General features: G+C 40.5%; 1 protein-coding gene across 3 annotated transcripts in view; it reads left to right on the plus strand.

The window, feature by feature from the left end:
• The window catches only part of A1CF (APOBEC1 complementation factor), a 75,350-nt gene extending 52,016 nt beyond the window's left edge, over nt 1–23,334 (plus strand). For 2 of the 3 annotated variants that reach the window (XM_077258880.1, XM_077258879.1), the window contains 6 exons: nt 1,332–1,429; nt 2,427–2,703; nt 7,225–7,415; nt 16,104–16,240; nt 18,642–18,766; nt 19,992–22,189. In XM_077258880.1, the coding sequence (XP_077114995.1) occupies nt 1,332–1,429; nt 2,427–2,703; nt 7,225–7,415; nt 16,104–16,240; nt 18,642–18,766; nt 19,992–20,143 (980 nt within the window). In that variant the 3' untranslated portion in view covers nt 20,144–22,189. Of the gene's footprint in view, nt 1–1,331; nt 1,430–2,426; nt 2,704–7,200; nt 7,416–16,103; nt 16,241–18,641; nt 18,767–19,991 lie in introns of all 3 variants that reach the window. The other variant, XM_077258878.1, reaches the window with a different exon arrangement.
• The last annotated feature ends 331 nt before the right edge of the window (nt 23,335–23,665 follow it).

A 23,665-nucleotide genomic window follows, 5' to 3' on the forward strand; every position in this document is an offset into this window, starting at 1 on the left:
TTTCCCTTTATTGGTGTGCATGTAAGGATGGATCTACAGTGAGTATAGATTGAATGACCCATCAACATAGAAAGAGATGTAGCAGGCAGCGGGTAACTGGTCTATGGGGCTGATTATATTTTAAAGATAAGTTTCTAGATAGCAGAAGTGTTGATATAAGAAGCTCAATGAACTTGGTTTCCTTCCTAGGTTTATTGAAGACCTTGTTAAAATGGATTATTCATAACAGGCTGTAATGCCATATTCATTTAAGTTACATTTGATATTGAATACAGGGTGATTACAAAAAGATGGTGCAAAAGTAATGGCCTCTAGATAAAGTAACATCAATGGTAAAGTGACTGAAAATCAAACCAAAACTTGCCTTTAGCAACCAATCACGACACAGCTTTCATTTTTAAAGAGCCAAATTTAAGATGAACTTACATGAGTGAGATAAGATGACGACATCAAACGGGAAAAATCGGTTTGCACGTTGGACGGGGTCATTAGTGACAGTTGGGCGAAACTTAGAAAACAAATTTTCCAAATATTCTCCGCATAGAAATTGCATGTTGTGTTGGGTGAAGCAAACCATGACATGTTAAAGGATTGGTTTGTGCTACAGACAGAGGAAGATCTGCCAAATTTAGTCTATCAACAGAATGATTAACATCAAATTTTCCATTTGGATGTTTGCCGATACCTGAATGAAACTCTACTAGAATGTTGGATTGGCCACTGTGGAAATGATTCACCAATGTTGTGCTGGTCTCCACAATCATTAGTTCTAACACCCTATGACTTCTTTTTGTGGACTATATCAAGGACTCAGTGTATCTGCCCCCCCTTCCACCCACAGCCATAGCATCTCAACGACCTGAAACAACACATCACTGACACAGTGGAGTCAAAATCTGAGAATATAATGGCAGAACTGGACTACCATCTAAACATCTTCCATGTCACCAAAATAAATCACTTTGAATCTTGGTAGTGTATAGATAAAACTTGGATGGATAGTGAGTATTTTCAAGTTAATAAATTAGTGTTATGTTCTTTGGTTATGATTACAGAGGCTATAATTTTGCACCATCCTTTTTGACTCACCCTGTATAGTGCCAACATACTCAACTAATGTCATCAACTTATTAAATCCCCTTTCGAACAGCCATATTGTGGCCTTCTTGGAAGAGGGAGAGGAAAAAACGTAAACACAAAAATGGAAAATAGTTATGTCGGGAATAGGGCTAACCAAATTATTAGACATGGGATCTTTCATGTCATGCAACACTGTGTTTTGTAACTAACTAAGGATATGTTTTTATTTTAACTCTTTACTACTTTTATAGGAGCAGTTGAACGAGTAAAGAAGATTAGAGATTATGCATTTGTGCATTTTAACAATCGTAATGACGCAGTTGAAGCAATGAATATTTTAAATGGAAAGGTATGATATAAAACACTATAGTATGCATGCTTGTACAGAGGTTGGAATAGATGACATCAGTGCTAGCAGGAAATATTAAGGGTGCAGATGATGAAGTTAAATTTTACTTAGAGCTATGTTCGCGTATCTGCACTCTACTGTCTTCTTACATTCTCATAGCATAAAACTCATACAACAGCTAAGACAGAAATACTCCAGCTGCATCCCCCTCCTCCTCCATTTAGTATTTACTGTTTTACAATACACAGATTTTTTTTTTATGGATTGAGGTAGTTAGTAAGTGTTCATAGAGTTCCTTAAAGAGTTATCCAGGCTTTTTTTTTACTATAGGCCTAAAAACTAACAGTCAGTTAAGAGCAGCTATTCTTCTTCTAGGCTGTTCTTTCAACAGGGCGTGACTGCTGACATCATGCTGATTGACAGCCAGCTTCCCGTAGTTAGGCAGCGGAGAGCTGGTTGTCAACCAGCATGACATTGGCAAAAGTGCAAAGCGGAAGTGAAGCTGCTGCTCTGTTGACGTTGTGTTAATGGACGCCATTGAATTGCCGGCAGAAGCAGTCTGTGAGAGCTTTGGGCTGGCAGAGATTGGTGACGGGCACAACAGGCAGATAGTTAGCAACTACCTGACTGTTAGCTCTTAGGCACATTGCAAAAAAAAAAAAGTCACGGGTAACCCCTCTAATGCAGATCTAGGTTGCTGGAAGGTGTGAAAGGTACAACCTTTCCTGAGAACCAATAGACTATAAATCCATGTATTCACAAGAACTAGTGGTTTATCCCAAGGTTAGCTTTACACTGTGGTAGATATGAAAAAAAGCCATAATTCATATGAGTGCAAGTGTTGCATCCAGTTTGGTTGACCCCCATATAAGTTCCAGGTAGACAGTTTCCATTCAGTTTGATTGCATCCCTATGGCAATTTGATTCAGACCTACAAACTGTATATACTGTACAGTATATAGAAATGTGCAAATGTCTTATAAGTCTGTGTTTGTAGATCATAGATGGCTCTCCCATAGAAGTAAGCTTGGCTAAACCAGTAGACAAGGACAGTTATGTAAGATATACACGAGGAACTGGCGGAAGAGGTGGATCCATACAAGGAGAATATGCCTACACAATAGGCCACGTGTATGACCCAACTACAGCCTATCTTGGAGCGCCGGTATTCTATGCGCCACCCACCTACACTGCGACTATCCCCAGCTTTCACTTTCCACCTGCCAAAGGCTATGTCAGCAACCGTGGCCTCATCCGACCTCCATCTGTTAGAGGTAACAGCGCAGTAACTGAATTCAATGAATCTATATTAAGTGTAATAAATGTCGGCACTTGTTATTAATTGAGAAGGCAGAGCATGACATGACAATTTAGACATTTAATTAGCTGTTTAAAATCCCTCTGCAAGTTAGCTCTGTGTAATTTATTTAATTAGAATCCTAATCGGTCACCCTTGTAATATACAGGGAGCAGTTACTAACCTGAAATCTCGCATAATGCGTGTCCGATACTTACTTTGTAAATAGATTGCAGAGAGTATGAAAAATGACTGCAAATTAATCATTGCTTCTAATACAGAAGAGAATAAATTGCAACCTAGTTTCATATTCTTTATGGAAAACATAATAATATAGCTTGTAATTGCTTTTATTTGGGTTAATTTACACCAATTTATGTAGACACCTACTACGCCAATATAGCAAACTGCAAAGTGATAGAATACTACATACTTCATACTAAAGTCTATTTTACACAAAAATAAAGCAAAAGTTTAATTATTAACCCCTTCCTTTGCGGGCTCCGGTGCTGTGCCCGCATCTATACCCACACATGACAGCGGCTGTTAATCATTGCCGCTGTCAATCACTGCCGATGGGTTGTCTTGACAGTCGGGGGTCTGCAGAAGGCCCCTGTGCCTGTCATTGTGAATTTCTTATGAATGCTCACCCGTATGCGTCCATAGAAGATTGTGATTTCTGCTACACATAGTTCTGAAGCTTTGCTATGTGTAGCACAGGCAATCGGATGATCACAGCTTCAAGTCTCGCAAGAGGACTATTGAAGGCAGTTAAAAAAAAAAAAAAAAAAGTTTGTAAAATATAACGAAAAATAAACAAATGTCTAAATCAACTCACTTTTTCCCAATTCAAAATAAACAATTAAAAGAAATACACATATTTGGTATCACTGCATTCATTAATGTCCAATCTATCAACATATAAAGTAAATAATTTTATCTGTAAACGGCGTAACAAGAAAAAAAATCGAAATGCCAAAATTGCTATTTTGGGGGGCCGCCAAAACATTGCAATGAAAAGGAATGAGGCGATAACATATCAGGGTAGATACAATGTTTTTATCAGCATACATCAGATCAGGGCACAAATAATAAGCCCTCACCCAGCCCCATATCCCGTAAAATAGAGATGCTACTGGTCTCTGAAAATGGCGACATAAGCACTTTATTTCATACAAATTTCTGATTTTTTTTCACCACTTAAATAACTAGAATATACATATTTGGTATCTGCATACTTGTACTGAGCGGGAGAATCATATTTCCATGTTGGTTTTACCATATAGTGAACATGGTAAATAAAAAATCCAAAAAACTATTATGGAATTGCAAATTTTTAGCAATTTCACCACACTTGGAATTTTTTCCCGTTTTCCAGTACACTATATGGTAAAAATAATGATGTAATTCAAAAGTACAACTCCTCCCACAAAAAAATAATAAGCCCTCACATGGCCATAGAGATGGACAAATAAAAAAAAATGAAGGCTCTGGGAAGAAGGGGAGCAAAAAAATCGGGACATAACAAGGTTGTGAAGGGGTTAAGCATCATCCTGGGGTTCCAAAATCCCTATAACAGCGCTTTGTCTTGTGATGTTATAGGTTCCTGGGTGCGCTTGTGCTGCTATTATATGGCTATCACAAGGATTTTAACCCCTTCACCTCCTGACGATTTTCCAATTTTGGGGGTTTTTGATTTCTCCTTCCCTCCTTTCAGGAGTCATAACTTTATTTTTCGATCCACAAAATCATACAAGGGCTTGTTTTTTGTGGTACCAGCTGTGATTTTGAATGCCACCTTACTTTCTGCCACGTTGTGCACTGGAAAAGGGAGGAAAAAAATTTAAAGTCCATTGAAATTGCAAAGAAAGTACAATTCCACAATTGCTTATTTTTGGGGGCGCATACTATGTTTTCATAGCTTCTTATATAATTTTACTGCGATGTTACGCTGGCCAAAAAAATGCTATTCTGCCTTTTTGATTTTTTTTTTTTCTCTTATGCAGTTTACCCATCGGATTAATTTACTTTATGTTTTGATAGATCACACTTTTTGCAAACGCAGCAATACCAATTTTTTTATTTTATTTTTAGTGGTGAAAAAGGGGGGTGATTTGAACTTTTGTGTTTTGTTTTTTTTTTTGTCCACTTTATTTAATAAGCCCCTTATGGAACTTAAAGCTTTGATCATCGTCTGATCACCTGTTCTATACATAGCAGTGCATCAGCCTTGGTCCAGCATGCACAAGAGAATCCTAGTGACTGGCACAGGGGTCATTAGCAGACCCCCGCTGTCCTGGCAACCCATCGGCACCCAGCAATCAATTAACGGGAATGCTGATGGGCAGGTGGAATAACGCGCCCACCTGCGAGTGTGTATTAAATACCATTGTCAGAAATTGACAGCGGCATTTAACAGGGTATCAGCTGCGGTCTGTGCACAGCTCCACCTACGGCTATAGGAGGCACATGATGGCTAATTAAATAAGGCATCATGTGCAGTGAAAGATGCCAGCGTGCAAGCCCGGATCAAAGATAGTGACACGACATATGCCGTAAATGTATGTCAAAGGTCATGAAGGAGTGAAGTTTAGTAATTAAAGAACATCCATCCACAGGCATCCATCTGTATGGGCTGCAGAGAGGATCAACCAGGAACCCATACATTGTAGGCTCAACCACACACAGATAAAATTAGATTTAATCACTACAGTATGCCTATATTTTATATAATTAAACTGCAATTATTGAGCTCTGCACAAGCTCTTAGAACTTTTTCTTTATGCTATATAAAATGAGATTTTGCAGCCAGTAGAGCTAGTCATCCTTGTATCGAAGTATATGCCTTGTCTTGTATTCACACTAAGTCAGGATACATCTTTTGATTTTATTTTTTTTTTAAGGATTTACCTAACTACACACGATGCGGATTTGCTGCGGATCCGCAGCGGATTTTTCCGCGCAGAAACGCTGCAGATCAGCACAGTGATTTACAGTACCATGTAAATCAATGTAAAAAAGCTGTGCAGAAAAATCAGTGCGGAATTGCTGCGGATTTCAAAGAAGTGCATGTCACTACTTTTGTGCGGATCTGCAGCGTTTCTGCACCCCTCCATGATAGAAATCCGCAGTGGCAAAAACTGCATAAAAACCGCGGCAAATCCGCAGCTGCGGATTCTGCCAGGAGATGCGGATTTTGTGCAGAAAATTCTGCACCACATTTCCTACGTGTGCACATAGCCTTAGAGGATCTGTAATTTTTCCTGACCTGTCGGTTTATTAACTATCTATGTAGTTTGGAAAATATTTGTAAATGTCTCTCATCTGTATTGTTCATTCCTTATTTCTTTGGGACAAGTATGATTAAACTGTGACTTTCGCACCGACACTCCTCTTATACAGGGATGTGGCCTACAGTGTTAGACTATATAAGGACATGCCCCTTTAACAAAGGAAAATAGAACATCCAGTTGTCAAATTAATCATACATCCCCAAAAGGAATAGCAGAATACCATACAATGCATATTTTTTAAAACAAAAAGCTTCTCCAGACCTGGTATTGCGTAGGAGGCTTTGTCAGGAGAGCTTACAGTAGCTAGATTAGAGGCTTCTAAATGGCTTTTGTTTCACAATCTTTTCTTTATATGACATTGACCGTGAAAAAATATATTTTTGTGTATGATTGTGTGGAACGTATATGACAGGATTTAGATATTAGCCTAAATAACTTATTCAAGAAGCGAAACACCATTATAAATTCCTTAGGTGACTCGTCATGATCACAGCTCCAATTTATTATAATGCGATCACCTACATTTTGTAATTCATCAGGAGGAGGAATAATATTGGTGATCTACAGCTATCATATACTAATGGTGCTTGTGCATAATTTGGACAGTACTATATGTGTTTAAAGTAATTAAAAGGCTGTAATTTGTGCAATAATTTCATAGAAAGTTGGAACCAGCGCGTGTTAAACATCTTCTGAACAATGGAGGGCCATTATCTGAAGAAAGGCACTACACCTTTATCGTAGAAAACAGGGATCTTCTAATTTCCACAGTTTTTCTACACAACAACTTGATACTTGGCTGACATTTTGTCTGGTTAAGAAGAGGAAGAATATAATCATGGTCATATTGGATTGCTAATAATCTAGTGTTAGTCTGGCCACACGGGGCGCACTTTTTTTTATCGATAGCAGGTAGCATTTTACTGTATGTTGGAAAGTTTTTTCATATGACACCTTACTATGTACCGTGTGAAACAGATAGTGGTGTTTTATCATATATCAAGCTTTTAGATGCTTCTCTTTACCTTTTACAACATATGCATTTTAGTTTAAGGTCACTGACTGTGACTCCATTGTTTCAGGCATGTTTAACGCCCATGGCACCAGCTTCTTCATTATATCGTGAATCTGGGTGATTTTCTGCTGATTTGATTCAGTTTAACGCCTTCTTACATTCCTAGAAATTTACATGAGTGTACCTGTAGGGGCTGCGGGCGTTAGAGGACTGGGAGGACGGGGATACCTGGCATATACTGGTCTGGGCCGAGGATGTCTGGGATACCAGATGAAAGGAGACAAGAGAGAAGAGAAACTCTATGATATTTTACCAGGAATGGAGCTCACACCTATGAGTGCTGTGGCCTTAAAACCACAGGGCATCAAACTGGCGTCACAGGTAAGATGGATTATTTGTGTAGTTTTAAACACATTACTGGAATAGAACTAAGAAAAGGCACATTATACACAGTGTACCTGACTCGGCAGTGTCCGCTTGTTTATTTCATGACGAACAGTGGCATACTTTACATCACAAATCTTACTCCAGTCTACAACTCTACACCTATGACTTCCCCTCACCACCTCATCAAGTCTGGCATGAACAATGCAAGTATTGATGAATTGAGGCAAATGTCTCAAAAGTATTGGGACACCCTTCTTAAAGGGGTTATATGAGACTATTTCCTTTTTTTACTATGGTCCTAAGAACTTACAGGCAGTTAGTTGCTAACTATCTGTGTATTATACCTGGGGCTGATCTCTGCTGGCAAAGAGCGGTCATAGATCACTCTTGCCTTCAATTCAGCAGCTTCCACTGATGTCACTTTGACAGAGCAGTGGCTTCTCTTCCGCTCTGCTCCGTTGACAGGGCGTGATTGCTGACGTCATAATTGACAGCTTGCTCCCCGCTGCCTAACTGCAGGGAGCCAGATGTCAATCAGCATGACATTGCCAGTCATGCCCCATCGACAGAGTAGCCCGGAAGGGGAAGAGCTGATGTGGAGCAGCTGAATCACCAGCAGAAGCTGTCGGTAACTGACCTGAGACGGTGCCGGGCAGAACAGGCAGGTAGTTAGCAATTACCTGCCTGTTCATTTTTAGGCCCATAATAAAAAAATATATATATATAATTATAAAAATAATAAAATAGTCTTGGATAACTTTCTTAATCATTGATTTAAGTTTTCCATTAAGTTGCAATTCCACAGGTGTATAAAATCCATCCCCTAGCCAGGCAGACTGCCGTTACATACTGTACATGTGTGAAGAATGAATAGTAAAAGGGGAAATTGCCAGGTTTTCTCTCTTCATCTGAACTCAACCCAAACCAAATAAAAGAATATGTTCTATTCAAGCAAATATTAAAATAAACAGTTCTGCAAGTTCAATTAAAGAGGGTTTTAAAGTTATTTTGCCTAGAGGGGATGTATATTTTAGACATATTTCATTTAATCCTACCATGTTTTCTAATGACAGAAAATACTACAAATACCGTAACTGCACAAAACAATCACTGAACCAGACCACTGTACCGCTAACCTGTGCGCTATGAAGAATTATAACATTGAAAAAAATTACATATACTTTCTACATGTAAAGCCTGTATTGGCCGTGATAACCTCACTGGAGTATTGTTTTAACTATTTGCTATGCAACCTAGATTTACAAAGCCATACAACTTCATGCTTCTCTGCTAGGGATTTGTCACCGTGATTTTTGATCTAAAGATACCCACACTCTTTCAATATATGTGAGCCATAAGTTATCATTCATAACCTACACATACACATAAACACTCAGAGTGGCTCGCCATAGAGCTCTGGCAAAGAGACCACTGCACAGTTTTATAAAAATCACCATCTCTACATGTCTGACAGCCATTCCATTCCATTCCAGTGTCAGTTGAATTCCAACCAGAGTACACCTCATTCTACTTAAAGTGCTTCAGATTAGGTGATCACCTGAGCCAAATCTTATTTAATGAAGGAAAGTATAAAAAAAAAACCCTGCTGTGATGTTCACGATCCTCTTGCAATAGGACAAGCTGGACGGCAAAACAAGTGCTCGTAATATCCCAAAAGTAATAGGAATGAAAAAATAACCTTTATCCATGGCAAAGGAGTTGAAAAAAAAGTCTTGAGTGAGGAAAAGAGCTCAATTCTGGCATTACTAGCAGAGGGACACAGTAAGCGTCATGTTGCCTCCATCTTTAAAATTTCTAAGACGGCAGTCCATTACAACAAGGTCCAGCAGCAGATATTGGGGACAACAAAGCTACAGACCGGCTGAGAGCGAAAACGACTCTCCACTGACCGGGATGACAGTCATCTTATTTGAATGTCACTCAGCAACCGCAGGATGACATCAAGTGACCTACAAAAGGAATGGCAAAAGGCAGCTGGGGTGTAGTGCATGGCAAGAACAGTTTGTAACAGGCTCCTAGAGGCAGAACTCAAGTCATGTAAAGGTAGAAAAAAACCTTTCATCAATGAGAAGCAAAGGAGGGCCAGGCTGAAGTTTGCCAAAGACCATAAGTATTGGACTATAGAGGACTGGAGTAAGGTAATCTTCTCTGATGAGTCTTATTTTCAGCTTTGCCCAACATCTGGTCGTCTAATGGTTAGACGTAGACCTGGAGAGGTGTACAAGCCACAGTGTCTTGCACCCACTTTGAAATTTGGTGGTGGATCGGTGCTAATCTGTAGATGCTTCAGCAAGGCTGGAATTGGGCAGGTTAATCTTTGTGAAGGACGTATGAATGAAGCCACATACAAGGTTATCCTGGAAAAACAGTTTATTCCTTCTGCTCAGGCAATGTTCCCCAACTCTGAGGACTGGTTTTTCCAGCAGGACAATGCGCCATGCCACACAGCTAGGCCAATCAAGGTGTGGATGAAGGACCACCACATCAAATCCCTGTCATGGCCAGCCCAGTCTCCAGACCTGAACCCCATTGAAAACCTCTGGAATGTAATCAAGAGGAAGATGGATAGTCACAAGCCATCAAACAAAGAAGAACTGCTTAAATTTTTGTACCAGGAATGGCATAAGGTCACCCAGAAGCAGTGTGAAAGACTGGTGGAAAGCATGCCAAGACGCATGAAAGCTGTGATTAAAAATCATGGTTATTCCACAAAATATTGATTTCTGGACTCTTCCAGAGTTAAAACATTAGTATTGTTGTTTCATTATTATTATTAACTTGTTTTCTTTGCATTATTTGAGGTCTGCAAGCAATGCATTTTTTTTTTGACCATTCTTCATTTTCAGAAAATAAATACATTTTGTCAGTAGTTTATACAATAAAAGAACTATTTTTATATTTTACTCGAAAATATACCTATAAAGAGAAAAATCAGACAAACTGAAAATTTTGCAGTGGTCTCTTAATTTTTGCCAGAGCTGTATGTATGTTTTCAATAGGGAGAAAGAGATCTGATCCTGCCAAACACTTGAAACAACGGATTTTCTCCCGGAGAACAAAAAGCCCCAATTCATCAAGGCCAGCGATCTTCACATTGGTCTTGATGAATATTGGAGTCAGATGCTCCTGATTCATTAAGAAAGCATACACCTAGAAATCAGGAGCATCAGACAATTGGCGTGAGTCTTGCCACAAATCTTACTCCAGTCAGGAATTGAAGTAAGGTTTCTGTCATAAGGCATGCCACAGCTCTTCATGAACTAGACGAGCTATGGTGTCCTGCCCCTTTTGTGCTCCTGCCCAACAAGAAAAGGCCAAAACTTCACTGAAAAGTCACAAAACTCTGAATTGGGGCCTAAACATTTTATTCAGCTGTACATAATCTGTTAAGAGAAATGGTAATGTACTCACTATGTTGTAGAGTGTTTGAGTGCAGGCTTATGATCCTCTCATCAAGCTGCCCTTTAAAGTTACGTATTTAATATGTACAATACTCTGCAAAGGTTTAGACAGTAGTGGAAAAAATGCTTCGAAGTAAGGATGTTTTCTAATATAGAAGTGTTAATAGTTTATTTCTTAGCAATTAACAAAATGCAAAGTGAGCAAACAAAATAAATAAAAACAATATTTGGGGAGATCGCCTTTTGCCTTCAAAACATTATGAAGGTATCAATTCTTCTAGGTGCACATGCACACGGTCTTTGAAGAACTAGGCAGAGATGTGTTATGAGCTGGTGGTTTAGGAGCAACATGGGACGTGCTCTGGAGGAGGTGGTACCTGTACTGACCGCAGTTCCTGAGCTTAACACAACACTAGAAGTAGCCGTGGGATGTTCCTGTCACTTCCTAGACACCTCGTCACAGCCGGAGGACTAACTACCCCTAAAGATAGAATCAGGAAAGCTATCTTGCCTCAGAGAAAATCCCCAAAGGGTAGGACAGCCCCAAACAAATATTGACTGTGAGTGGAGAGGGAAATGACATACGCAGAATGAAACCAGGATGTAGCAAAGGAGGCCAGTCTAACTAGATAAATAGAACAGGAAAGAATACTGTGCGGACAGTATTAAAAACTAGAAAAATCCACCACAGAGTTTACAAAAATCTCCACACCTGACTAAAGGTGTGGAGGGTAAATCTGCTTCCCAGAGCTTCCAGCTTAACTGAATAAATCCATACTGACAAGCTGGACTACAAAAAACATAGAAAGTGCAGAAAGATTAAGTCCACAACAAGTGGACTGCAAAAGAACAAAGCAAGGACTTATCTTTGCTGAACTGGTCAGAATATCACGGAAATCCAAGCAGAGATGTGAATCCAACCAGGAACCATTGACAACTGGCACAGGCTGAAGGATAGAACCAGGCTAAATAGTCGAGCCAGAAAGATAATCAGTGGAAGCAGCTGCTGACTACTAAATCCAAGGAGCAGCAGTACCACTTAAAACCACAGGAGGGAGCCCAAGAGCAGAACTCGCAAAAATGCCACTTACAACCACCGGAGGGAGCCCAAGAGCGGAATTCACAACAGAGATGGTTCCAAACATCTTAGAAGACTGACCACTGATCTTCTGTGGATCTTGGCTTGTGTAAATCCTTCTGTCTCTTTATGTAGTCTCAGACAGACGCTATGATGATGTCAGATCTCTGTGGGGCCGCATCATCACCTCTAGGACTGCTTGTCCTTCTTTACACTCAAGATAGTTTTTAACAATATTGGTTCCATGTTTTAAGGAAATTTTGGAGCCAATCAGACTATGCTCTAAAACAGTTCTTTATTTGATCACTTTCCATATTCTAGAATTAGAATCTGTTGTTTATTAGGCCCAATGCAAAGTACACATTACGTCCAATTGTGAAGCACCACTCCAGCATCATTTTATTTCACAGCTGGGGTGGTGCCTAAAATCCAAGTCCCCTGCTGCCTGTCTGATGTTCACCTTCCGGCATTTTCATCAGTTTTCACCACCGCTCCTGTCCATCTTCTGCAGTTTGTCACCTGGCTGCTCCAGTGTTTTATGGAGCGACCCGGAGGTCACTAATCAATGTTCTATGCTCTGTTATAGAGTTTTCAATCCTGTGCTCCATGCCTAGGAAAGTGGCCACCTTTGATGCACTACAGAGGTGGCCGGTAATCTTGGCACAGTAGACAATTGAATGAAAATGCTGTTTCCATACAATGAGGGTTTTATGACCAGGAGATTCTCGCTGCTGGACTACAGCTCCCTTAAGCCCTGGTCCAACCACGCCCCCTCCACTTATAAGCAGCTCACTGTCATTAGACAATGTACATAGAGAGCCTGGTGTGGGCAGGGTTAGCTTTAAGCTCTGCTGCATGCTACATCTAAAAGCTAGGATTGTGTCACAATTGCTGTACCCAATAGACTTAGTGATACATCACATGAGTTAGGGTCTCTTTTTCAATATTCTCCTGCTCTCAGGTGACCTGGCAAAAACCTGCTGACATATTCCCTTTAATTACAGGAGGATATAAACTTTTCAGTTAATAGTGACATTTACAATAGACCAGCAATGGGTTTAAAGGGCCACTGTCACCCCCTTCAGCCGTTATAAACTAAAAGAGCCACCTTGTGCAGCAGTAATGCTGCATTCTAACAAGGTGGCTCTTTTAGTTTTAGGTTTAAGTATACCCAAAATAAAGCGATTTGATACTTAGCCACAATTCCTGTCTCTAGCCAGGTAGGCGGGTCCTCACTCCCCAGCTCGAACCGCTCCTCTGCCGTCACTCCAATCTTCAGTGGCTTTCGGCGCCGCCCCCTCAGCGCTGTTTACGTTTCAAAACCGGCGCCTGCGCTGTGTACTACTGTGCTGCACAGGCGCTGTAAGCTCTGGCCGTCTGACGTCCCAGCCAGGCTTGCAGACTGCGCCTGTGCGGGCAGTGCGGCCACCCACCTTTGGAATCCCAGCCCCGCAGTGTGTTATGCATTATGCAGAGTGCGGGGCTGGGATTCACAAGCAGGGCGGCCGTACAGGCGCAGTCTGCAAGCCTGGCTGGGACGTCAGACGGCCAGAGCTTACAGCGCCTGAGCAGCACAGTAGTACACAGCGCAAGCGCCGGTTTTGAAACATAAACAGAGCTGAGGGGGCGGCGCCGAAAGACCATGAAGATTGGAGTGACGGCAGAGTAGCGGTTCGAGCTGGGGAGTGAGGACCCGCCTCCCTGTCTAGAGACCGGAATTGTGGCTAAGTATCAAATCGCTTTATTTTGGGTATACTTGAACCTAAAACTAAAAGAGCCACCTTGTTAGAATGCAGCATTACTGCTGCACAAGGTGGCTCTTTTAGTTTATAACGGCTGGAGGGGGTGACAGTGGCCCTTTAAATATTTATAGTACCCATTCATATTCTACATTAGTCAGTTCCATATGATTGGTTTTTGAGATTTTATTAACGATGAATAGTCATAGCCTACCCAAAAAGGAAACTAATAGCTGACAAGTTATAGTTTGCATATTTTGGTCCCCATTATCAGGGTTGCTAACATAGGACACTTATTTTTTATTTTTTTTGCCCTCACCATAAAAAGAATTGTCTGATTTTTTTTTTTGATTTTTTTTTTAAGCTGAAGGAACATACAGATTATTTTATGCTATATAATTATCGGCATTTTGAAGTTTACAATGAATGTAGCTTAATATCTGAATTATTGACTATAAGCATGGAACACTGATAATCATAATGGTTTATTATGATTTCCCAAAGTGTCCGTAAAAAATATTCTGTCCATGATTTTTTTTTTTTTTTCATAACCTGTTCAGAAAAATTAAAATGTCAAGTTGGCAACCCTACACCAGATTACAAATATTCATTAGGTTTTTATGTAATTTAATTTTCTGATGTAGATCTAAGGGGTAAGGTTCCTCATTGTGGAGAGTGACATTCCAGGTCTGGCATGCCAGTGTGAGGAGACTTAAAAGCCTTGTATGCTCCTCTGGGAAATGAAATATGCAAACTGTCTCTCCAGAGAGGAAGTGGACTTTCTGAAGAAACAATTTACTCGTTTTCTGACATAAAGACTCATATAAACCGTTTAGTCGTTACTATTCCTGCTGATATAATATTGTGTGTCATTAGAACAGTAAAAAATGATACTCCTAATAGTCTAATAAAAGATGTTGCTTCCTGAAAAGCATTTAGAACACATAGTCTAAATGACTTTTATCAAATACAACATTTCCATTATGTAATTTATCCAACCACAACTACATCTGCCGAGAAGCTTTTTACCTTAATTTGCAGATTAGGGAATGCATCATTAGATAAAGAAAAGAACCTTGTGTTCTGTCTGCTGGAATAAGGCTGCCAATGCCAGAAACATCGGTTCTCACGTGTAAATGACAGGGAACTAATGGGGATTGAAATCTTCACTGTAACCTGGTATTCTTCCAAATACTTCTTAGGCTAAATATCAATATTATCTACAGAAATGAAAGTTTCATTCTTCAGAGTAGCTATTAATCAGGAAAACCTATCTCAATTGTGAATGCTGCTCCTTCTGCCATCAAACACCAAGAAAGCAAAACTAATGAGCATAATAAGTTCAGCAGGTGTAGGGGACACATCCGCTCTCCTGACTGCTTCACTAAATACTTTTATTTATTTCTTATTAAATATATAATTTTATAACAAAGGAGTTATCAGTAATTTTTGCAGAAATGGATCGTTTGAAAATGACCAACTCACTCCAGAGACCTGCTACTGCTCTGCACCACTGCAGCCTGTGTTTGGCTGCAGCGGTCAGGTGACTAGAAGACAACCCCTGTTGTGTCATTCTTACAGACCTCTTATAAAAGTAGACATATTCCTTGTTTTAGCCAAGAAACTCTTTTGAAGAAAACCGTAAAAAAATAGGTATCTGTACCAGTACTGAATGAAGGTCCATAGTCCTAGCGGCCTGTGTCCTCTAGAAGTCAGAAGAAACACATCATGATGTCAATTTAGAAGGGCTACGTGTGATCCCCCATATATACAGCATGCGTTATTGCACCTTCTGGCATTATTTAATTGACCCTGTAAATGTGAACTCCTTTGGGGGCAATTTCTTTATTTAATAACATGTATTTTGGGCTAAAAATAATTTATTCATGAAAACTTTTGCACCATTTAGCTTTTATGTGCCGTCTGCAAAATGAGTGAACTTAAATTCCACCAGTGAGCTTCTTGATACTAGGAGTCTGAAACTCTATAATGTCTTTTTCTAATATAGCCTTGCAGGAAATGAAACAATCCTAGCCGACTACCATAATCTGTCCTTGATGTTCTCTGCTTCCTTTTTATCTTCACCATTAATCTGTAGAGGGCAGCTTTTTAAGTTGCACTCTATACATATGAGTTCTTGTTCGGGCCACTAATAAATCACTGTATGTACAGAACCGGTAATGGACGTTCTATGATCTACTAGATATAACAAAATATTGCAGCTCTTCGAAAAAGATGCTTGTTTCAGGCTCTTTCCACTCCTTACAAAAGCCCAAGAAATCATCCAGGATATGAAACCTCCATAAAAGAACAATAATCACCTTGGGTTTGCTTTGTGTGCACTGATAGACATGATTAGGGAGTCACCAAATACGTGATATTCATTTAAAATGAATGTAAAATGAATATGAATAGGTTTTATATCGACCTTTCCATTTTTAAGATTCTGGAAGAAATCTGCCAAAAAAACAGTTGGGGACAACCAGTTTATCAGCTGCACTCGGCAATTGGTTCAGACCAAAGACAGCTGTTTCTGTATAAGATTACGATTCCCGTCCTGGCGAGCCAGAACCCTGCCATGTGAGTAGGTGTATTATCTCCGTCTTCTGTTTGCTCTTTAAGCTTTGCTGCTCATATGAGGCCAATAATTCGGCTAAATAAGCACCGAACTATATTTTCTTGAAGTGCTAATTTTAAGGGGTAGAAGACAAAATGAAAGAAAGTTGAAAGGAAGGGGTTTTTGTGTTTGTTTGTTTTTTTTTGTTTGTTTTTTGTTAAATGTTGGCTATTTTTTTTTCATATCACAATCTGTAAATCTGCCAATTTTCCTCCTGACCACTGGAGCTATTTAAGACTCATACTTCCTGTTCTTTTCAGAAAACGTTTCAGCAGTCTCATTATCATCTCAGGCAGGATTCAAGCATCAAGTAACAACTCTATACACAGCTGATAACACAGGATCCACCATTCACTATAGGTGATGTCACAATTCCCTCTCTTCCTCCTTCGTTCACATTTTCCTTTGCGCACTCTCAATAGATTTTTCAATGCAAGAGACAGGATATGCTTCAGTCTGATGCTGTTAGTGTACATGTAGATTTTCTGAACGAACAGGAAGTATCCGTCTAGAATAGCTCTGGTGGCAAGTGTGAAAACTAGAAGATGTTTAATCCTATTTAGTACAAATTCTGCTATGAAAACAAAAAAATGCTAAAAAATGTAATAAAATGCATTTAACATAAAACTGGATATACCATATTTTTCAGACTAGAAGTCACACTGGGCCACAAGACGCACCCCAAATTTTCAGAAGGAAAAATAGGGAAAAAAAATGAATGCATCAAGTCAAATGGGCATCCATCTTACAGACCAAATTCGGCTTACTGGGGGGCTGATCAGCAGCGCTAGTGTAGTGGGGTTACCGGAGGTGTTCGGTGGTCCGGCGATGATCTGACTCCCATCCCAGACTGGTGTAGCAGGTTTGGAGGTGCTTGGTGGTGCAGGGGCTCCACCAACATTTTATGAAACCTGGAGCTTCCGCACATCCACTGCTGCAATGTAGTGGCCTCCAGGAAATCCCATCCCAGGCTGATTCGGTGGTGCTGGGATCCACTGACATTTTGTGAAAGCCCAGAGCCCCCTCACTCCTATTGCTGCAATGCGATGGCCGCCGGAGGCAGCGTATGTGCAGATTGAGATCTTGGCAATGAGATCTCTTCCCAAGATCTCAGGAGACGAGATCTCAATCTGCACTGGCTCCGCCTCCAGCGGCCATTTTCCCGGAGGCCACCGCATTGTGGCATCGAGCACTGGTGAACCAGCCTGGGATGGGAGTCAGATCATTGCACTGCAGCGTCGGACCACCGAACACCCCCTGTTCCCAGCCCAGGGCCACAGGATCGCCCGACTCCTGCTGCCACCACTCTCCTGGTAAGCACATTTGGACTATAAGACGCACCCCCATTTTCCCCAAAAAAATTTTGGGAAAAAAGTGCATATTAAAATCCTAAAAATACAGTAAGAAGTAGGTCAATTTCTGAAGACACACTTCCTACAGATCTCACCTCGATGCTCCCCAGCACCACTTGTTAATGGTCACTGCACCTCTATAATAGAAAATACTGTAAACTATACCCAATATTATTGACTTAGGGCAGGTGCAGATGAGCTTATTTGCTGTCCAAGTGTGATCCAACAAATCATCTGATCGCACCCAGACCAATGTTGTACTATGGGACCTTGCACATGCCCGAGTGTGATCTGATATTTGGTTCACACTCAGCCATGCAAGTAAAGGAGTGCATGGGGAACATTGGACTGTACTTGGATGACCTCTGAGGTCAATCTGATTTCTGCGGCCTCACAGACTGGTGAGATGGTCACATTTTTTTCTCCATCTTCTCCACATCTGAGACCATCATTTCGCACTGTGCTCACACTCGGTTTGATCAGTGTGATTTGCACAATGGACCCGATTCTCTCAGGTGAGACCAGCTACCGCCGTCTGCAACTTCCCTTAGGGTATGTGTCCACGTTCAGGTTTGCTTCAGGCTTTGGTCAGGATTTTATGCAGGTAAAATCCTGACCAAAAATGCACCTGAGGTCACTGGCAGGTCACCTGCGGTGTTCCTGCGTGTTTTGCTCATTGTAGCAACATGCTGCGTTCTGAAAAAACGCACCGCATGTGCGTTTTTGCGGGAAAAACGCATGCGTTTTTTAATGCACAGTGGAGACGGGATTTCATTAAATCCCCTCCACTACGCTGTAACATCTGGACGCTGCGTTTTTCACGCTGCGGCTCAGCGCTGCGTCAAAAACGCAGCGTTTCCTGAACGTGGACACATACCCTTAAAGTGCATCGGTATAAGCCTCTAAATAATAACCCAGCTGCCCCTGATATTCTGCTGCCCTAGATGATCCCTTTATTTCTTTTTCTCAAACAAGGGTCTTTTTAATTTGTTTTGATTGTTGTTTTTTGCAGACTCCCATTCACACCTCCTAAACTCTGTATATCAGTGGATGAAGCAAAAAACTATGCAGCAGAGTACACGCTTCAGACCTTGGGGATTCCAACTGAAACGGCAGATACCGCGACAGCCTTTGCAGGTAACTTTTACACAAACATGAAAAAAATAAAGAAACATCTTATTTTATATTTATATGTAAAAAAAAGTTTACAGAATAAGGCTGCTTTCACACATCAGATTTTTGCGTCAGGCTCAATCCGGCAAATTTTGAAAAAAGGATCTGTCGCAAATTGTGAAAAACTGATGCGATGGATCCGTTTTTTCACCAGATCCGACTAGCTTATCCGGTCCGCAGCTGTATAGCTGGTCAAGAGAGAGAGAGACACACACCCCAGAATGGAAAATGCATTCTTAGTTTAAAAAAAACAGAATCCATCGCCGGATTCCATCATTTGATGGATCTGGTGCCATAGAGTTCCATTATAGCAAACTATGGACGGCGACGGATCCGTCGCTGTTTGTATTTTCGCCGGACACAAAAAAACCGACATAATAACTTTTTTGTGTCCAGCGAGAAAATGGTCGGCAACGGATCTGGTGAAAAACAGATAAATGTGAGGCCATCCGTCGCTAATACAAGTCTATGAGAAAAAAACTGATCTGGCCACAATTTTTGCCTGATCAATTTTTTTCAAAATTCACCGGATTGCGCCTGACTGCAAAAAACTGATATGTAAAAGCAGCCTTAGGCTACTTTCACACTAGCGTTTTTTGCAATCCGTCGCAATGCGTCGTTTGGCCGAAAAAACGCATCCTGCAAGAGTGCTTGCAGGATGCGTTTTTTCCCCATAGACTAACATTAAGCGACATATTGCGACGGATTGACACACGTCGCAACCGTCGTGCAACGGTTGCGCCGTGTTGTGGCGGACCGTCGGCACAAAAAAACGCTACATGTAACGTTTTTTGCCACTGACGGTCAGCTTTTTCCAACCGCGCATGCGTGGCTGGAACTCCGCCCCCACCTCCCCGCACTTCCCCGCACCTCACAATGGGGCGGCGGATGCGCTGGAAAAATGCATCCGCTGCCCCCGTTGTGCGGCGCAGAGAACGCTAGCGTCGGTGACCTCGGCCCGACGCACTGCGACGGGACGAGCCCGACGCTAGTGTGAAAGTAGCCTAGGGATCAGACATGTTTAAAACTAACATGCCCAATCCACACATGAGGTTGTCAGCAAATCCCAGCTGAATTTTAACTGATTATTATTAGATTGGTCATCTCATCATCTTTTCATCTGTTTGTCAAAGTATCAAACACCATGTCACATATTAATTACTGCGGCGTCTGTGATTTATTACTGTAGGATATGCCATAGCCACCACCCCAGCAGCAGTGGCCGCCACGCAACTGAAACAAGCTGTAGCCTTGGGACAAGACCTTGCAGCCTATGCAGCTTATGAAGCCTATCCCGCTTTTGCTGTGGCGGCTCGAGGCGACGCATATGGAACATTCTAAACAAACCATCCTGTGACCGCTGAATGTGAACGAGAGATCGAGATTTTATTTTTATTTTATTGTATTTTATTCCATTTCATTGTCTTTTTTTCATGAAGAAGGTAATGAGTTGTTTAGGCCATAGCTTTTTTTTTCTTTTTTTTTATAGCAGGTTTTTATCTCGGATTTGGAGGTCCTTTTTCTCAATGTTGACATTATTGACTTTTTTAATATATTCTGCATGCTCAGCCTCAAAGGCTACAGAGGACTTTAAGCATTTGTCAAAAGTCAATTATAAGGACACATCTTTTTAATTATTAGATTCATATACATATAGCCAATAAAGTAGACTTCATTGTAGGAAGGTAAAAAAAGTAAGTTTTTATCCTCTTAATATATTGCAATCATCATATTATATAGCACTCTGTACTTACAATTGCTCATTTTTCCTTCTACTCAGTTAATTCTTCTCTTTTCCATTAGGTCTGACATCATGTGATTGTCAGAATCCTGTTAAGCTACATGTAGAAACAGGAAGTCTCTTTTCCCTGCATGAGTCATCATTAGAACTTCAATACTACATTGCTGCAAAGTTCCTGGCAGCTCAGTTCCACCTCCTCTTCAACTCCTGACTTAGCTGCTCCACTCCTCCCCCCCTGCCAGTGAATTAGCAGTGATGTAGGATTGTAGATCTAATGATGACTCATGCAGAAAAGAGACTTTCTGCTTCTACATAGAGCTTAGATGGATTCAGCTAGTCTGTTCTTAATCACGTGATAGACCTAAAGGAAAAAAGAAGACTTTACTGGGTAGAAAAGCAAAATGAATAATTGTAAGCACACAGTGCCATAAAATATAACTCAAACATATTCTGAGGTTAAAAACTTTGAGTGTTTCTTTAAGGTTTACCTACTTTTTTTCTAAAAGATCTTCTCTTGATTTTAGCACTTCTTTGAAGGTAAAATGTGGACCAGAAATCAGTGTGAATAGTGTGCACTATGAGAGGCCTTATGGCACTGTGATGTAATGTACCCTTTAATGGGCTCTAACGTAGCACTATATGGCTGCAATGTCTTGCCATAACATGGGCATATTCTTAAATTAAAGCATTGCACCTAGGGCGAAAATATCTTAAAAGGCTACTGACATCCTTAACAGGAAAACTGATATTAACATATGATAGTTAAACTCGCCCTAAGTTTCAGTTCTCCATCTTCATTCCTTTGTTCATTTTCAGGCAGTTTGCAGTGTGCTCAAAGTTTCAAATTTTACTCTTGAGAGTGGCTTTATCAGTAAGATAGGCTGGATGGGAGCTCTGTGTGTTTGCAGAGTGCTGCGGTCTTCACTTGCTTTTATGTATAAGCACAGCTCCAATACTGTACCTATTCCCATTCTGTGCACATTCCTCCTTGTCTATAGCCTGTTTTCTGCGCCATCCCTTACATGCTCTCTTCCCTCTCTGCTGCAGATCTGTGTACAAAAGCCTCTTTCCCTCCCTCCCTCTGTCCCTCCAGCCATCTCTAACACTGAAAGGAGGGAAGTTTCAGACACTCTGCACTAGCAAAATGATAGAAAATGATAAGAGAAAGCCACAGTGAACTCTGAGCCAGGGTCTACTTTCCTGCCTACATCTCTGCCACATGCCTAAGGCCTAATAACTGTTTCTCTAAAAGTTTGGCACACCTGTTAGAAATAAAAAACACTACAAAATCTTAAAGTGTATAAAATAGGTAAATAGATATTGATTATTCTTATTGTTATGTTTTTATCAACCTGCCCTGTTTCTGGCTTGGGAAATATATTGAGCAATTAATATGAACTTGACCAGACAATGACCAGACAAAGTTTTAAGGTTTAAGCAAAGTTTAAAAAAAAAAAAAAAAAGTAAAAATCTATTGATTTTTAAGGCCTGGGACTTAACATTGTTATTGGTTGATTTTTCTTTTTGCATTTGGAAAATAAGAGCAAAGGCAGCAGTATTATGTTGTGCATGAAGCACTTATGTTTGTATAGCTATTTGTAAAGAACTGTCATACTGTGAATAAAAGCTTCTATCATCAAATGAAAGATTCTGTAGTTATCATCAAGATACAGTCCTATCATAGAATGATCAGTAATGTAGCATTATGGCTGCATTCACACAGAGCAGTCACATTGCGGATGAAATCTTCGACAGCCGTGCACAATCGCTTTATCCTGCAGGTAAAACAAGAGATTCCCTGCAAGATTAGGTGACCAGAATGGTACAGGGCTTCCGTGGTTGTCAGCCGTAGAGTGAAAAAGTAGCCTAAATAAAATATTTTTGATTTTTAATTAATTTTATTTGTGGCGTATAACTACAATCCGAGCAAATATTGCATCTGGACTGATAAAATAATGTCATAAGATAACCTGGTTTATTTGTAAAACCAGAGGCGATTTTTAGTGTGAGTAGGTGCACACGACCGTTTTCTCCCCATCTGAGAAACTGTCTGATTATTCTGACCAGAGTTTGATAAAAAGTGGCATCAGTTTTTATTAAACATGGAGAGAAAAAAATAAAGGTTTTTCCACCTTGTCCATTATGTCAGTCCTTGAAAATCGGACCTCACCCATAGACTTGCATTGCCGATTTTCATCCACCACTTGGACATCTCTAATTGTTTTTTCTTGGACCGCTCGACACAATAGAATATCATGCGTATGAGAGCTACCAATCTAAATCACAAACAGCACTCGTCTGATATAATCGGTCGTGTGGACAAGCCCTGATACTGAGAATCATGCTGAATCTTCAGGAGGACACTATTCCCGGCTTCCATTTGGGCTAGTGTCATGATGGCTGCACTACTAATCCAAACTTTCAGGCTACTAGTAGAGACCGCTTTGCCTCGGCAGCAATGGAGAAACAAGTGGGAACTAAAGCTGGCCTGATCCAGCTATCCGAGCAACACAAGCAGGCTCTAAAGTTTAGTACCTACTTGTGGCCAGTGCTCCTTGCCTAGAAAAGTGGACCAACCTGGGACTGCAGGGCAGCTGCTAAGCTAGGCAATGAGCTGCACACGAGAAAATTCCAAATCCCTCCATTCTCGAGAACAGAGAGGATTTTAATAAGGTGTAAAATGCTAATTTGCTTGCTTTTACAAACGCTTTGTATTTTTAACCTACTTAAGAATTTGAAACAACCCCTGTAAAAGCAGACAGGAATGGGTAATGTCAGATATAAGTATTATTATGGAGTTTATTTGAAAAACGTGTCTTGATGATAGCTGACATATAGCCACAAGCAGGAGTCACAAGATATTTACAGACACCTCTTGTGGGATATTTCATTTGCAGAAAATGGATTTTAATTATCTTGGTATCTGGAGAAACTCTCCAAGGAATAAATAAAATTGGTGCCCTATATATCAAATGCAGATGTAAATACTAGTTGACAAATGTACTAATTAACTGAGATATTGATTACTGTATCTTTAATAAACTTGTATATACAACCAATAACCCTGAGTGATTACGATTTTTGTTTATTGAAAAAATGTTCATACATTTTCGGAAAATCAT

Source organism: Ranitomeya variabilis, chromosome 4 (genome assembly GCF_051348905.1).
Source record: "Ranitomeya variabilis isolate aRanVar5 chromosome 4, aRanVar5.hap1, whole genome shotgun sequence".
In the NCBI taxonomy this organism is placed as follows: Eukaryota; Metazoa; Chordata; class Amphibia; order Anura; family Dendrobatidae; genus Ranitomeya; species Ranitomeya variabilis.